The following is a 17142-nucleotide window of genomic DNA, read 5'->3' on the forward strand; positions in this document are numbered from 1 at the left end:
TGCAACCGGGACACGCGTGCGGGCACCCGTCGCACAGGTGCTGCCACGCACCTACAGCACACGTATGCACCCACCCCTTGCACAACTGCACGTGCTCATTGCGCAGCCCTTGCACACACGCGCGCGCACCCGCCCAGCGCGCACCCGCGCGCCCTTTGCCCGCGCAGCACGTGCCCGTCGAGGGCGCTCCGGCGGTGCTCGGCGCTGCGCAAAGCCGGAGGGGCGGGGGAAGAGCCCGCGGCGCAGCGTCGCGCATGCGCGCCGCGCCCCCCACCACGGTGGCAGCGCCGTCGGCACGGCGCAGCGCCCGCCCCCTAGCGACGACGCGGGCAGCCAATGGCGGGCAGCGCCGGGCGGTGATTGGCGGGCGGGGCGGGGGCGGTGCGGCCCCGCCCCCTCCCGGCGCGGTCTCTTCACGGCGGCGGCGGCGGCTCCATTTTCTCCCGCTCCCGCGGCCCCGCAGCGCCCGGCTCGCCCTCAGCCCCGGCCGGCGGAGAGAGACCCGAGAGACGCCTCCCCGCACCCCGCTCTTCCCTCCCCCGCGCCGCCATGAATGAGGAGTACGACGTGATCGTGCTGGGCACCGGCCTCACGGTGAGGAGGAGCCGCCGCCCGCCCGCCTGGGCCTCGGGCCTGCCGCGGGCGGCCGCCGCCCTGCCGGGCCCCGCCGCCGTCCGTTCCCCCCCCCACCCCACCCCGGCGCCTGTGTCCTGCCTCTGGTCCTCCTCCCTGTCGCTCACACGGGTGCTGATCCCCGCTCCCCCCGGCCACCGGTGTCGTTTTGCCCATCTATCACCTGATTATCCCCCCCCAGCCCCGGCTAGGACGCCTGGGTTCTGCCGCCCCCCCGCCCCCTTCGCGGGTCCTGTTCCCCTCCCCTGGATGCTGGGCTCCGGTCCCCAATCTGTCACCTCATTATCATCCCCCCCCCCCACCCCGGACCTTGTGGTCCTTTTCCTCATCTGTCACGTCACCATCGTAGCCCCCCCACCCCCGGCTGGGGTGCCTGGGTTCCTGCTTACCCCCCCCAGATATAACCCTGGGGTGCCTGGGTGCTGGTCCCCGCCCCGGGACACCTGGGTCCCTTCCCCCGTCTCTCATCGAATTATCACAGCACCCCCCAGCACTAACCGCCCCCCCCCTTGGCTCCCTCCCCACCCCCCGCTCGGCCACCTGCGTCCTTTTCCCCCTCCCTAACTGGACCCCCGGCCTGGGTTCTGCTTTTTCTATGACTGTAATAGACGCCCATGTTTGGATGGGTGTCCCGCACCCCCCCCCGATGCCCGGCCGCCCCCCACCGCCCCGTGGGGCCGGGCCCAGGCTCCCGGGAGGCCCCGGGTCCGCCGCGCTGCCTGTGGGAGGCCCCAGGAAATGCAGTTGTTTAGCGGAGGGAGGGCGGGGGACGACGGACAATAAAACGCTAACGGGGATTTATTGCCTGATTTTTATTTTTTTTTTTTTTAATTATTATTTTATTTTTTCCCTTCACCCCCCACCCACCCAACCCGAGGTAGCTGGAGGTCCATCGAGCCGTCCCCTCCCCGGAGCCGAGCCCGGTTTTAGGGTGGAGGCAGACCTGGTTATCCCCCCCCTCTCCCCGCTCCGCCTTTGCAGCCTTCGGCTCTTCATCCAGCCCTGACTGCAGCAGGAGGGGGATGGGGAGGCAGGCGAGCCCTGCACGCCTGTCAAATTTGTCTGATTCCCCCCCTCCTCAAAAAAAAAAAAAAAAATCCTCTCCTGCGTTGTGGCTTCATCTCGGTCATCCCTGAGGAAAGCTGACAGCTGATGGCACTTGGGGGTGCGGCGGAGGGAGGGGGATGAGCCATGGTGGGGCTTTGTCCTATTGTGGAGGATGCAGCCCGCGCTGCGGGCTGCTGAGGGGATAAAAAAAAAAAAATGGCAGTGCTGCTGCCCGTGAGGTTTGCTGGTGGGGATTTCTTCTGGTTCCTGCCTTCCTTCGATCTGAGGAGAAGCCTGGGGCCACTGCTAGCTTAGCCGCCGCGGGTTTAGTAGGGGCTGAAGGGTGGATTGGAGGTTACAAATAAGAGGCATTGTTTGAAGAAGGGGGGAAGAAAATCCAATATGGTGGAGAGAAGGTTTTTCTCACTGTTAAATAGTCTTTCCTGCTTTTGTTTCCCCCTGTTAACGGGGAGAGGTGGCTAGACAAAGAGATATCTTTGGGGTTGGCCGTGAGGGATTTCCCCCACTTCCCCTGTTGATGGTAATTGTAAATAGAAATACATGCGCTTCCTACTGTGGCTTCGGCGCTGTGATTGACGGGGGCTGCCACAGTGGCGAAAGCATCACGGCTGCTGACACAGGACCGGGGCACGGCCGTTGAAGGCAGATCTGGTTTTATCATCCCCCTGTTTTGAGTATGGGAATAATGGTAACAAAACCAGGATGTGGCACAAAGAAAACGTGCAAAGTGTGGGAGCGTCTTCCCAGCTGCTGCCGTAGGGTAATCCCAACTTTTCCTGGTTGCTTTCATTCCTTTCTCTAAAGGCCCTTCCTTTGAGGTAGCAGGAATGACTTACGAGGCAAAAGCTTCTTGTCTTTGATAGGGAAAGCTGGTGTCTGTCCTAAAACCTGTCTCTGGCTGACCAAAGCAGGGAAACGGACTTTTGGGGAGGTGAAATATAACGAGCTTCTAATGAAGGGGCCTCCAATAGATCTGAGCTCCATTAAAATGTTAATTTATGCTTTAGAGTGAGCTGTGGTATCAAGTTGGTAAGCACCGTGCTTAATCTCAAACTGACAAATGCCAATGTAAATTTGACAAAAGGCCTCTTGTGAAATCACTTTTAAGACAAGCTAATGCTAATGATCAGCAGTTGAGTTAAAAGGAATAAATTATGGCCGTATTTTAAGGTGTGCTGACCAAACTCCAGAGCCTGAGAGCGTGCAGGAGCACTTACTTTGCTTCTGACGTGCTGGCTTTACCTCTGAAATACCAATTAGAGCAGGATGGACTTCATCTCAACTTGAGCAGCTCATGTGGAAAAGCAAGTGAAAACCAGAGGTCCTGGTGCAGCCAGGATATGCTGGATATCCTAAAATGCACCGTGTTGGCTCAACCGTTGTGGCTGGCGAGTAGTGTCGGAGCGGAGCCTGGTTCGGGCTGAGCTATAGGACTCTGCAGTCACAGGAGGCATCAAACTGGAAGCTTGAAGGTTGCTCCTCCAATTTTGGTCTGGTACCAGTGCTGGCAGAGTCAGGCTTCCTGAGGAAAAGGAACTGGAAAACACGCTGTGTAAACACGTTCGTTGTTTCTTTCCTTTTCCAAAGAGCCTTGAACTGTCCTGAAACTTCAGATGATGTTTTCAACCAGCCTTTCTTTAAAGCTGGCCCTTGCAGAAGTGGACTGTAGTGTTGGAGTCCCATCAGGCTAGTGTTGTAGCTGAGGGAGTTTGTGTTTCCTCTCTGAAAAGCCTGACTTGCACCTCAGGTACCGATCTCAATGCTGCCTGAACAGAAGGAGAATAATTGGGGGTTCTGTTTGTTAGATACTCGAGCGCTGCGCCCCTTTGCCAGGCTACCTGTTGGGCTGTGTCCATCTTACATCTTGTCCCATGAGAGTTACCGGTTGACTTGTCCCAGTGTCCATCAATAAGACTTGTACAAAGCCCGTAAAATAGCTGTAATCTGGAATAAATTGTTGGAGCTTTTACAAAAAGAGGCAGAAATGCATCCATTGAAGTGGTCATTCTGGTTTGGGTCTGCAGGGCCACTGCTGCGTAGGAGCACATGTATAGATACCACTTTTGATTCAGCTGAAAGTGGAACATTAGTATTTTGGGTGCTAATCTCTTCTTCAACCAGCAATGAAGAGCTAAGGCAGCTTTAGGACTGGGATTACTGGCATATGAAATATTTCAACTTTTCCCTTATATATGCTAATTGGAGACCCCGTTGCAGTGCCAAGCTTGTAAGTGTATGTCTTAGCAGGATGGGGAAAAATAATCCCAGAGCATCTTTAATCCTGAATTACTGCTGATATGACAGCCTCAAACTTACACGAGGTATAATTAACTTCACAGCACTCAGACGAGAGCGCTGGGTTCCTCCCAATCCCTCTGTGCGTAGAGCGGTGGTGAAGTGTTGGGCAGTGTGTGCTAAATACAGGACAGGTATTTGCAAAGCACTGGTGGGTCTGGCTGCTCTAGCACGAGAGCTGGTAGGTCTTCCAGGTACCACGTCCTGGAGGTGCTGGTGGGAATGACTTCTCCAAGTTGCTCAAGCCTTAAAAGCTTTAAGATCCTTGGCTGAGGCTTGCTATGCGCGTCGTGCATTGCAGATTAGGCAGCATCTTTCTCCAGACCTACTGCACAAACCCGTTTTTAATCTGGTGCGGTAATCGGTAGGCTGGAGAACACCTCGTGTTTTTATTTTCAGACTTGTCTTTTCAGTTCACCTTAATTTACACCTCTCTAGTCTGGAAATAGCTCGGTACTCGCTCACTGGGACGTTCGGGAGTGGGATGTTGTGCCCTCTGACAGGCGTTTGTTATCTGCTTTCTGTGCTCCAGACGATGTGGGTTATTTGACATGAATGTCGGGCATAATTAAACTATAATCTTGTTTAGCCCCAGTAGAGGAACACCATGTTCTTGCTGAGTTTTCACTCGTTGCAGGCACCAGTGTGTTGAACTAAGCTTCTTACCTGCCAGCTGCCTCACCGCGTTAAAGCTATATAAATCCATCGCAAAGATACAGATTCACTTTCTATAGGAGCAGAGTAGCCAAACTCTTTGCTTCAAGATATATTTAATCATATAGGCACAGGTGTCATTGCTTAAAGAGCCTAAATAAAGAACATCAAAGCGACTGCGAGGACCAAGTGGAGTGTCACTGTCCCTTGCATCATCCCCTGGTAGCCGAGGGGATTGCTCAAGTGCAGTGAGTCATTGCTTTTGCCGTTTGTATGGCTAAGCAGAGCTTTGAGTCTTGCTTGCTGGAGCCCGGCATGGGAAACGTAGCCAGCGTATGTTAGAGGTGGAATAGCCTGGGCGATGCTAACGAGCTGTGTGTAACTTCTTGCTCACCATGGCACAGCCCTGTCTTTCTAAGAAAGAGCTCTTGCTGTGCCAGAACCCCTTCTCGGAGATGAAGGGATTTTGCTAAATGTTTTGCGCGGAATCCTCCCTTCAGCGCTGTTAGATGGACCGACGCTGGCTCAAGTTTCCATCGGGCTGTCTGAGCCTTTCTGAACTGCCGCCCTACTTGGAGAAAATCCATGTAAACTTACTTGCTTCCCTCGATTCCTGAAGGCCTCTGCGTGCAGAAGATCTATTCGTGACCAGTTCGTGCAAGCGAGGGAAGAGCTGATGGTCTTAAACAAGCATGGAAACACCAATACCTCTGAGTTATCCCTTACTCCTGGGTTCTTTTCATGGATTTGTGTCGGATGTGCTGTCTCTGCGTTCCTGATGCATGTTGCTCTCTGGTTCTGTGCTCTCCGGCCATTTGAAGCAGCCAAGTGGTGCTGCAGACAACGTCAATAACTGTTAAGACTTGCTCTGTCGTTCATTCAGCAACACAGTGCGAGCCCTTGGGAGCCGGGAACCCGTCGTAACCTGAACTGGCTGAAGTGGTGGATTATAGTAGCACAGCGTGACTGTAATTTGCACGAAGATGGTGTTCGACCCCAGCTGGATACCTGGCACTTTCCCTGCTGTGTCTTGGTGCCCTTCCTGCTGCCAGCAGCTGCTCAATTTTACTTTTTTGCGCGGGGTTGATGTTTATAATACGGTCAGAAAGCCACAGATTTGAACTCTGATGCTTCCCCCTTTTTTTTTTTATTTGCAGTCTAAACTGTTCCTAGCCCTTCCCTTATCAGTACAGGCTGTTTGTTTTCCTCGCTCCCTGACCCAAACGACACAATGACATATCAAGCGGTTCCTAGACGCAGACTAGCGCACCCGTGGATGGGTATAGCCAGCGGTCAGCCAGCGCAGCCGTCGAAAGGAATTGCTGAGCTGGGAGGATGAATCTATTGTGCGTCTCATGTGTTTTATGACCATGCCGTTGCCTCATCGGCTGCAAAGGGAAGCAGCGGTGAAAGGCCTGCGCAGGATTTCAACACTTTGGGGCTCTGCAGGAGCCTGGGTGATACAACAAACCTGTTAAATGAGCCTTGGATAAAATAGTATCATAATACCTCCACCTTGATCCTCATATTGGTGTTTAATGGGTGTGAAAAGGTACTTAAGAGCTCTTACATCTTTTGCTGGTAGCCAAACTTGCTCTAGGGAGATGCTGGCAATTTGGGCAGGCAACCTGTTGAAGGGATGTGTGCTCACTGGGAAGTGATGGGTGAGCTGTTCTGAGACGACAGAGCGAGAAATGCTTTGAAGTTTCCTTAAATGGAGGAACGAAATCAGCTGACATCTGGACGGAAGAATGTAGCTTCTGCAACTTTTACTGTAACTTCATCCCTCCGGTTGATACTTATTTTGTTTTGAAATCCTGGTTGGCATCCTTATGGCTCAGCTCCAGTGTGGATGCTGGCAGTCCTGTACCATCACCTGGCAGAGCTGATGAGCCAGGGTTTTGGAAGATGTTCCAGGGGGAATAAAACCACAGGTTAGAGCAAAGAGTCAAACCAGAGCCCTCGAGTAGAGCTCTGTGAAATTTGGTTTAACTAAGGAGATCACGCTGGCTAACGGTGATGCACTTAGTGTGATAGTCCCACATTGCATGTGGTAAATCATTAACGTTTTAACTGACACCATAAAAGCCACTTGTGCTTTCACTTGTGCAGTTCTTCAGCCTTGTAGGGCTCATGGCGCTCTCGAGTAGTGTCTTAACGCAGGGTTTGGTGCAGCTGTATCTGCTCTAAGGGTCTCTGCTTGCTTCAGCCTGTCTGGAAAAAGTGGAGGGGCTTTGTAGGCTTGAGGGATCTGGAGTCTGTGGAGGATGATACGGTGCTGGAAGGAGCAGCTGATGGATCATGGAGAGGTTTTGTGGGAAGTACTGCAGCTAATTCTGTTCACGATCCACGTGATGACCATGAAGCTTTGAAATCACCCACAACTTCAGGGATTAAACTCAGAGCTGCCCATTCTTGCCGTGCACCAGGCAGGCAGCTCTAGCTTTGCTCGTCGGGGCCTTGGCTGAATTACCGTGGCATCCTGGTGGGTGACAGGCTGGTGAGCAGTGCCTTGCTCTCCCAGCAGAAGAGATTTGCCCGTTGCCACCTGCAAGCACAAGAACAGCAAGTCCTCGTGCCAGAGATCCCTGCCAACCGTCCACATACCTACAGATGTTGAGACACTTGGGAACAAAATAGCCCCTCCTGCAACCTGCCTTGACCATGGGTTGTTCGTTGGCTGGTGAAGCTGAAGATGGTTTTAAAAGCTTCCTCTACAGCGAGGATTTACCAGAGTTAGGATTTGTAAGTCTTGTAAACAATATACGGTGGGAGACTTCTTGTGTTACAACTGTGGTTTGGCTGAGAGTGCTAACCGATAACCATATTGGCCAGTGTTGCCGTAACGTAGTTTGCAATAAGCCTCCTACACGCCACAGCGGGGGGGGGAAGTGACACACAAGGAGAGTCCTGAGCGTTCCGTGGGGCAAGATGCATGTGGAGAAAACACGAAGGATCTCACACAGACGTGGATCTCTGCTGGGAGGGCCAAGCTGCTGGTTCTCTTAAATGAACGGCTCCTCCGCTCCTGGGTGTGCAGATGTGCAGCGGTGGCATCTCTCAGCAGCTGGATGTGGGGTTTTACAGGCTGAATGAAAGATAACATGGGATGTGGCTGGGACCTACAAATTAGATAATGTTGACAGTGAATGAGAACTCAATTGCAGATGTAATTCTGCCTTTGGAGAGAGTTGAGGCAGAGCAGGAAAGATCAGTAAAACCTCCACGATAAGCAGTTCTAAGCATGCAAGTATTCAAGTTTCTGTTAAGCTCTTTGGCTTGTGAATGCCAGAGCCGGTGACCGGGTTAGTTGCAAAGTTGTGTTTTAATGGGGATTTAGCCGTGCAAGTCCTTAGCTGGCTCTGCAAGCTACAACTTGTGTCCGTCTGCAATTAGTCTCAGCCTCTTGATGTTGCATTCAGACATAGCAGCTGAGCTGCTGCTTAAAGTAATCTCCGCGTTTTTAATCTCGGTGGTTACATAGCAAGGATAGCAAAGTGTCTACTGAGATGATAAAGCTTCCAAATGGTTTAATTTATTCTTTATGCTACCCCTATTCTCCAAGAGTAACTAACTGTTCCTTCTCTTGTGTGTCCCAGAGTGGCAAATATCAAACACTGAGGTTTTGAGGAGACTCCTGGCGTCCTTTAAGGCAAGGTTTTATGCTCCTAGTGTCGCCTATAAATGAGGGTGCTGCCTCTCTGTGAACATCCTTAATTTGATAGCTGGTTTAGGAGTATAGGTTTTACTAATCTGTCCCAAATACATGAACTTCCCAGAAATATCCTCAGGGGAGCCCTGATAGGTGGTGGTTGTGTAGTTAAAACCTCATGGTTGGCTTGCCCAGAACAGACAGCAAGCCTAGTAAGGGGTTAATCTGTCTCAAATAGTCATCTTTCAGCATGTGTGTGTCTTAATTCTGGAGTGAGGCAACTGGTGTGTTTGTTTTCAAAGGACTGTGCAGGTACCTTCAAATCTAGGCATGCAGCGGGCTGTCTGAACGTGATCTTGGAGAGAGCATCGTTAGGAAAAATGGAAGGAGGCTCAAACACAACTAACATGTCCCTTGCATCCTTTCGTTTCCTCTCTCCCTCTGTAGGAATGCATTCTCTCCGGGATCATGTCAGTGAATGGAAAGAAAGTCCTTCACATGGATCGAAACTCTTACTATGGAGGGGAAAGCGCATCCATTACACCCCTGGAGGATGTAAGTACAGAGGGTGACACCTGCCTATTGTCTCCTCCCCAGGCACATAAAGGGGGCTTTATTTCAAGCAGTCCTAGGGATGGATTCAAAGTAATTACTCTTAAGGGTTTTCTTTGAGTAAGAATGTTTTATGGCACTTCCACACCAGATAATAGTGGGGGAGAAATCAATGTGTATGTTTATACTTGGTAGATAGTGCTTGTTTTCTGTAGTTTCCCCCGAGATTCAAGCACAGATTCAAGCACGCAGCATTTCAGTGATCGTTCAGAGGTATAATGCCTGACACTTAGATGTTAAAACTCTTTGGCTAAATTGTTACTACTGCAAATGTTGGCCTAACAAATGCTGTGTGCTCTCTGTGCCTCAACATTACGCTTGCTCCTTGGTCTGCGAGCACTTCCAGCTGGCTAGGCACCACCTCCTTTGGTTACAGCTTGTGCCCTGTGATTGTGAAGCCCCTAAAGCTGTTAGTGTGGCTGATTAATTAGATGTCAGGAAACCACTGCTCTCCTTGCTGCTTAATTGGGTTAAATATTTATATTGGAGAATCTGATTTAAGTATATGGAGGAGCCTGCCCTCTCCTGAAGTAGGCATTTTGATCAGATTACCTTTAGCTATTTTAAACAGTATTTTGGTTCAGCAGGTCATAAATTCCCAAGCTTTAAGCCTTGGAGGAAGAAAGACTGGATGAGCAGAATAATGCTGCCCGAGTCTTACTGTAAGAATTTACTGGATGTGCATTGTGTATTGCATCAAAAGTCAAATTCAAGCTAAAACGCTGGCCAAAAGCTGACTGTGAAGAGCTTATGTTCAGCTGGGGAGATGTGGGGGTGGAAAGTGTGTACATGTGTGGGAGAAATTATACCCATAGATATTTCCTCTGCTATAATAAGTTTTGTATTCTCTCTGAAGCTCTACAAAAGGTTTAATCTACCAGGAACTCCACCAGAATCTATGGGGCGAGGAAGAGACTGGAACGTGGACCTAATTCCAAAATTCCTTATGGCTAACGGTAAGTGATACTGAGCTCCCAAATCTGCCCCGTAAGCTTAGCCTGGGTTAGTGTTCAGTGCTGTAATCGAATAAACAGCCCTTCAGCTAGCGCTTCCTGAACTTGTGGAAGCATTAATCAAAGAGCTGCAGAAAGCTCACTCGAGCTGACCCGCATGCATTTAAGCCAGAAGCACCGCAGCTTCTGCTCTGTGACTCGTTTTGGCTGTGGACCTTTCAGACTGAAGATGGCTCTAGCTTGGAGCGTGCAGCAGTGGCGTGTCTGGAAGGTTTGAACGTCCGTTTTCCAACATCCTCTCTTAAAGCAGTTGCATTTCTAGCCAGAGTTAATGCCGTGAATTTGTGCATTGTTATTCTTCCACGGCTTAGGAAGGAACGATTGACTCCATGGTGACTGTTAATCCCCTTTGTTCCGATTTTATGGCTTGCAGTCTGCCTCATCCCTTATTGATGCTACAAATCCTCATTCTTTAATCTATGTGTTCCAATACTGGGACAGGTCTTCTGGACCAAATCCACTATCGCTGAAGTGGTTATCAATGCAAACAAGTTCAGGGGCATCTCATTTTGCCAAATACCAACCACTTGCTACTGGAATCTCTTGTCCCTGAAGCACAAGGGGATAGATGTATTGTGTAGTGCCAGTCTTGCTCAAGCTTAGTGCAGCGGAAGACTTGATAGATTCCAGTAAAGGTTTGGTTACTCTAGTCTCAGCTTCCTTTCAGCTTGTACAGGCTTTGTGGTGTGTTTCTAAGGGACAGCATCCCTCTGGGGATGTGACAGTTGGTGGGGACAGGTAAGGGGCAAACGTGCTGCAGGATGGCCTTTACTCAGAGGACTGATGGAAACCACAGGATTGAGAAGGAAGCCATTAATTGCTTATAAGAAAGCCTTAAAACTGCCTAATAATTGCGCTAGTGAGTATCTGCCACACCCCATCTGTTACACAAAGGTGAAAGAGCTGTGCGGGTTGAACGTGGTGCTGCTGTTGAAGGGTTTGCTGTGTTGGAAGAACTGTCTGCCTTGTGAGAAGCGCTGTCCTCCTCTTGGCTTCTGGCTACAGACCAGCTGGTTGACTTGTGCCAAACCTCCTTTCCAGGTCAGTTGGTAAAGATGCTGCTCTACACAGAAGTCACTCGCTACTTAGACTTCAAGGTGATCGAGGGAAGCTTCGTCTACAAGGGAGGAAAGATCTACAAAGTTCCTTCCACTGAGGCAGAAGCCTTGGCATCTAGTGAGTAGTTGCACCTTACTTTGTTTCCTCCAAACAAAGGCATCTCAGGATGTTCTGTGCTCGTGTAGAAAAGAAATCTCAATGCTCCTCACGTGGTGCTGTGTGTAGACTCCATCTCAGTAACAAGCTGTCCTTAGCATAAGATTCTTCTGCATCTCATTTGAATTCAAACACCTCAAGGAGTCTTGGGCTTCCTGAGCCTTGAGTTACTGTTTTCTTGGAGCTTTCAGATGGAGCCGGTCAAGCTGCCTGTTTAATGGCTCATCTGATGAGAATCTGGCAGTATTTTACTTCCTCAAGAGGTTACATTTGGGGCTTATGCTCCCTGCTCTGCCATAACTATTTAACGTTGAGTCCTTGTTGGATGGAATTGTGTGTGCGAAAAATGTTGTCGCCTTTGTCAAGCTGGCAAATTGGAATCACTAATTCTGACATGGGGCACCTGGCTCAAATCTTAATTGTAGTCTACTTAAATTTCACTCTTCAGATAAAACTACTGATCATTCATAACAGCGTAGTGAAATACATTAGGAGCTGGCAGAGGGCAGTCCAGTAGCTTCAGATGCAGGATGCATTTAGTAGCATCTCCAAAAACTCTCGTGATAAAGTGACTCCTGCAAATAAGGCTCCTGGTATGTGGCTTGTCTGCACGTTGGAGCCTTCCTCATGGCAGATATTCCTGTTTGCTGTGAAGTAATCAGTCGTTCCTTCAATTTGGCCGCGTTGCTGTCTCATAAGGAGTCTCAAGAGACTCATACTGGCAGAAGTAGGAGGTGCCTTTGGTGCTGTCTTCTGCCTCTGTGTGTCTGCAAGTCCAGTCTTGCTTCTCCAATCTGTAGAAAATTAAAACGCATAAATGGTGCCTTATCCAATCTCGTGTTTGAAGTTTTGACCCTTGCAGCACTTGCTAATTCCTTGGCAAGGCTGCAGGAGAGCGCAGCACTGCTTGCTTTGACGGTAAGCCTGGTAGATGCCAAACACAGGTCTCTGCTTAGGGAAGCTCAGGTCGGGCTTTATACCAGGCCAAGCTGAAACTGCTCTCTAAGCTTTCCCCCAGCTGGGTGTAGAAGCGCAGCCTCAAGCCGTGCCTTGAGAAAAGTTGGCCGTACCACCTCTTGAGGTCTGGTACACAAGGACAGCTGCCGGCGTGGCCAGGCGTGGCAGACATTGGTGTCTCCTGCTTGAACAGAGAGCCTTGGTTGGCCCTCAAGGCCAAACTCCACGTTATCGAGTGATGTTTGAAACACTCAGCAGTTCTTACCCGCTTCTCATACTCTCTGGCAACAGGAAAAGCTATTTAGCTTGTGAGTTCTGACACAATACCTTGTTTTTAGGCTTAATGGGCTTGTTTGAGAAACGCCGGTTCAGGAAATTCCTAGTGTACGTCGCCAACTTTGATGAGAACGACCCCCGAACTTTCGAAGGCGTTGATCCCAAGAAGACCACGATGCGCGACGTGTATAAGAAGTTTGACCTGGGGCAAGACGTTATAGACTTCACGGGCCATGCCCTCGCACTCTACAGGACTGACGAGTAAGTGTGGGTTCAGTTGCTCCCCCGAATCGGCTGGGGTGCTGGGTGCTTACAGCACAGGCCTTGCAAATTGAGGGTAGGGTGTCTCTCAAAGTGTGCCTGTCCCCGAGTGCTGCGTGAATCACGTGAATCTTGAAATACTGGCTGCTCTGCTGATGGGATATTTAAACTTTGTGGGTTCCTTCCTGGGGTTAATGAAGCATCTCCCTCCTAAATAAAACCCCTTGTGACACTAAGTGCTTCTAAAAGGGAACTTCCAGGGAAATACTTGCCAGGAGCAGCTAGAGGGTGGGGAAGGAAACTTCATGGGAAAGTAAATATTTTGCTCTCTCAGTATATTCTGCTGTAAGTCTTGGTTTACGATGTTGCAAATCATGTAACTGCCCTCTCCAGCTATCTAGATCAACCATGCCAAGAAACAATCAACAGGATTAAGCTCTACAGTGAGTCGCTGGCTAGATACGGTAAAAGCCCGTACCTTTATCCCCTCTATGGCCTCGGAGAGCTGCCCCAGGGATTTGCGAGGTGAGAACTTGGTTTTGGACTCCAGTGTTTTCTCAACCCTGCTGTGGGGGATCAGGTGTGTGGAGTCAGTGCTTGGGCTCCCAGAATGTGATGCCACATAAAAATACTGCGGTCATTAATAGTTCTCTCGCTGTCTTAATTGAGAATCGATTCCTCCATGTGAGATTGTTTCTTTCCGGGCTTGTTTACTGTGATTCCTGTTAGTGGTGATAATTCTGGGTTTGCTCAGAGATACTGTTTGCAGCATCTTGTCTATGAAAGAAGTCTGATTTCCCTACCTGGTGTAGCCTGCAGCTCTTACGCTGTAGGACTGTCTGGGTTGTGCCAAGCAGATTCTTCCTAGCTGGATCTAACTGCATCTATAATTTGCTCCAAATACCAGCTGATGCCTTGCAGAAAGACCAGCAGACAGCATCTGCTGCCTTAGGCATTTAAGCAGCGTATTTTGAAGAGGTTTACGTCTAATGTGTGGTTTCTCCAAGTGGAACAGAAACAAGGGGCTGGAAGGGCTGTTAAAAACCAAACAAGGGGCTGGAAGGGCTGTTAAAAACCAAACAAGGGGCTGGAAGGGCTGTTAAAAACCAAACACACACCTCTGGAACATGCTGAAGTGGCTTTACTCTTGCAGGCTAAGTGCTATATATGGAGGCACCTACATGCTGAACAAGCCCATTGAAGAGATTGTGATAGAAAATGGCAAAGTGGTTGGTGTGAAGTCTGAAGGGGAGGTACGGTACCCTCTACTTCTTTCCTTGCTCCCCACCCCACATCTTGCCTCTTAAAATTGAGGCTAGTGGTCATCGATCTGAACAAATGCAGTAGAAAAAAAGACCTCATCAAAGCCCTAGGACCAAAACTGCTTAGCCGGTGCGTTTTTTTTCCCCCTGCCAACTCATGTTGATGTTTTCATGGTGAGGAGTACGGTACAGTAGTCCTACTCCAGGAGTTGAAACGAAGTCTCCATGGGGTGGCAAGGTTGTATTCTGAATAAATCAGGCTGGCTAAACTTGGAAAGGAGCTGCTTGCGTCTAACCCGGGTATGGAACCAGCTCTGCCCTTGACATTAAGTACTAGCTGCTCAGACAGCTGGCGCGCAGCCTTTCTGCAGCTTCTTCTCAACCTGGCAATATAAAACTACAGAGAGTGCCGCGAGCTGCTTGGAAGCTATAAATGTGCTCCCAACTAGAGCGGGAGCTTTGCGGGGCAGTTTTGCACTTTGCTGGTAGGGTAACGTGTCCCTTCTGGGTAGGGGATGACATGTCCTGGCTAGCAGTGGAGGTGATAATCCATGCTATAGACTGATGTGCCCAAGTGCAGGCTGCCTGGAGGCTTCAAATGGGTCAAATATGAAACTATTACTGTAAAAATGAGTTCTAATGCAAAATGGTCAAGTCCTACCTGTTTGGTTCAGTCTTGACCGCAGCAAGTTATGGTCCTAGACTGGAAGGACTGGACTCTGTAATGGTTAGAGCTTAACTGTGTAGTGAATGACAAGGAGAAGATGTGATCGATCACGCAGCTGTGTGGTCTTTTAAGAGTAACGCACCAAGATTTCGATTGTCCAAGCTGAAGCGTGCTGCTGGCAGTGAAATAAGAACCTGATGCGGGAACAACGGCCTCAAATGGCTCTTGTTTTTTCCCAAAATGGGCTAGTTCCTCACCTCTGCCTGTGTACGCACCTCTGTGTGGTGGTGACTCGAGACCCGTCTGTCTTTGCAGGTCGCTCGCTGCAAACAGCTCATCTGTGACCCCAGCTATGTCTCGGATCGCGTAACGAAGGTCGGCCAAGTGATTCGGGTAATCTGCATCTTGAGCCACCCGATCAAAAATACAAATGATGCCAACTCATGCCAGATCATCATTCCACAGAATCAGGTCAACCGAAAATCAGGTGCGTGGAGAGCGGGGACTGCCGGGCCGCGTGCAGCTCTCATCGCGCTTGGCTTGGGGCCCAGTGGTCGTTAAACGGCCTCACACCAAACACGCGCTCCGACGGTCCAGTGAGAGGCGAATCAAACGGGGAAAATGCGCTTACTGCCGCTTCTGTGGCAGACTTCACGTCCTCATCCAGAAATCCTTTAGGCCCCAGCGAGGCTGTGCTTTAGTTTAGAGTGGCAGTGGGGAAGGTGGGAGAAGCTGGGGTGCCTGTGGTCGGAAAGCCATGTGAGGAACCCGCCGAAGGAAGTGCCCCAACCTGGGAGAAGTGGGTGAGGAGCACAAGGGTGCTTCGGGAGGGGGGTGAGGGCTGAGTGCAGGAGAGGAAATGTTTCCTCGCCCTTGAACAGGGGGGTGGGCTGGCTGCTGGGGACCCCGCTGGCTTTCGGGAGCCGTCCTAGCCACAAGAAACTGAATTTGGAGATCTCGCAGGGCTGCTCGTGTCCAGGCCCCTCAGCCAAGAGACTGAAAGCACGTAGGACTGCAGGGCAGGGACAGAACTCATTCAAGCGTGGTCTTAACAAGACAAGGAGGTACGAAGTGTCAGGGGAGCGGGAAGAGGCGCGTGAGCGTGCAGGCTAGAGGAGGATTTTGGGATGAGGCAGGCCTGACCGGGGCTGTTGGCTCGCCTGGCACGTACTGACCTGCTGCTGTGATGTGTTTCCCCAGATATCTATGTCTGCATGATCTCCTCTGCACACAACGTGGCAGCGCAGGGGAAGTACATCGCCATTGCCAGCACTACTGTGGAAACTGCGGACCCAGAGAAGGAAATCAAGCCGGCCTTGGACCTCTTGGAGCCCATTGAGCAGAAGTAAGCCCTCGATGAGCCCCCTCTCCCCCTCCTCACCTCTCTGCTGCAAGCACTCAGGGCTGAGGTGTGAAGGCAGAGGGGATCTGAGGCTGTTTGGCTGCGCAGAGGTGTTGAAACTGAATTTCCTCGGCACCTTGACTGCTTACGCACTGGGCAGAACAACGCCCTTTAATTCAGCCGTTTTCACACGCGTACTGATCCTCAGCGATGCTCTAAAACCATTCTGAAGCTCTTTTTCCTCCTTGCAGGTTTGTTAGCATCAGTGACCTGTTCGCGCCCACCGACTTGGGAACCGAAAGCCAGGTTAGTAAGCGCCAAGCTCGTGTTTGAGGGGGTCAGGAGAGACACTCGATGCTAAACCACCGCTTCTCTTTGCTAAACCACCGCTTCTCTTTCCAGATCTTCATTTCTCGCACCTATGACGCCACCACTCACTTTGAGACGACGTGCGATGACATCAAAGATATTTATAAGAGGATGATGGGATCAGAGTTTGACTTTGAAGAGATGAAACGCAAGAAAAATGATATCTATGGGGAGGAGGAGCAGCAGTAATGAGAATCTCTAATTAGGAGAAATTTAAATCGGCTAATATGAATATATAAGGAACTTAATGAACACTGTATGAAATTCAATATTGTAAGGCCTGCTTTTGTAATCCCATCTCCGAGAGATTGAAGAGTACTGCACTGGTAATGTTCCCCTTTTGGATATCATGTGTTAATTATTTCATTCTAGTAGGGCTGCTGTCCAGAATCTGGCAAATTACTGACTGATTTAATGACTAACCTCGTAAGCGAAAGGCAGACTGAACCTTTTTTTTCTTTTTTTGCAGACGTAGACGTTGGTGCAGATTTGAAATAACTCATTGACAGCTGTGTCTTACCTTGTATTTTTAATCATTTGTAAACATCCTTCACAATTATGTGCTTCTGGTGAGCTAGTAGACGTGACGGTTGTCACTCAAACCTGATTATCAAGGAAAATAGAAACTGAGCACTCCATTATTGTGGACAGCATCCCTAAAGTCTCTTCCCATCAATCTAACTCTGTGGCAAGTTGTATTATGGACAAAGCCCACATCTATTGTAGCAGCAAATGTTGGCTTAGTTCTGGGCACAGAACTTAACCTCCACTTAAGCTTCTAAAACTGTTTACATCGGTTGGGACACAGCTGTGCCTAAGGCTCCTTTGTGTTTTAATCTTAATAAAAATTGAGAGAACAAATTACA

The 17142-nt window shown here is 50.0% G+C and overlaps 1 protein-coding gene across 2 annotated transcripts; it reads left to right on the forward strand.

Annotated features, from left to right (window-relative positions):
- The first annotated feature begins 473 nt into the window (after nt 1-473).
- Nucleotides 474-17142, forward strand: GDI2 (GDP dissociation inhibitor 2). 2 transcript variants are annotated; one of them, XM_059816624.1, is made up of 11 exons: nt 474-594; nt 8750-8857; nt 9771-9870; nt 10969-11103; nt 12438-12636; nt 13030-13161; nt 13790-13889; nt 14881-15052; nt 15766-15910; nt 16159-16213; nt 16310-17142. In XM_059816624.1, the coding sequence occupies exons 1-11, from the start codon at nt 550-552 to the stop codon at nt 16463-16465; spliced, it is 1347 nt and encodes a 448-aa protein (XP_059672607.1). In that variant the 5' UTR covers nt 474-549; the 3' UTR covers nt 16466-17142. The 2 variants fall into 2 exon arrangements, with proteins under 2 accessions (XP_059672607.1, XP_059672608.1); XM_059816625.1 differs by lacking the exon at nt 10969-11103.

The sequence above is a fragment of the Gavia stellata genome, chromosome 4 (assembly GCF_030936135.1).
Source record: "Gavia stellata isolate bGavSte3 chromosome 4, bGavSte3.hap2, whole genome shotgun sequence".
NCBI lineage: Eukaryota > Metazoa > Chordata > Aves > Gaviiformes > Gaviidae > Gavia > Gavia stellata.

Bases quoted from the DNA above. Each gene is read 5' to 3' on its own strand.
- GDI2 (XM_059816624.1), top strand. From the start codon at position 550: ATGAATGAGGAGTACGACGTGATCGTGCTGGGCACCGGCCTCACG. The intron at 595-8,749 runs GTGAGGAGGAGC...CTCCCTCTGTAG, and splicing joins TGCTGGGCACCGGCCTCACG to GAATGCATTCTCTCCGGGAT. The intron at 8,858-9,770 runs GTAAGTACAGAG...TTCTCTCTGAAG, and splicing joins CCATTACACCCCTGGAGGAT to CTCTACAAAAGGTTTAATCT.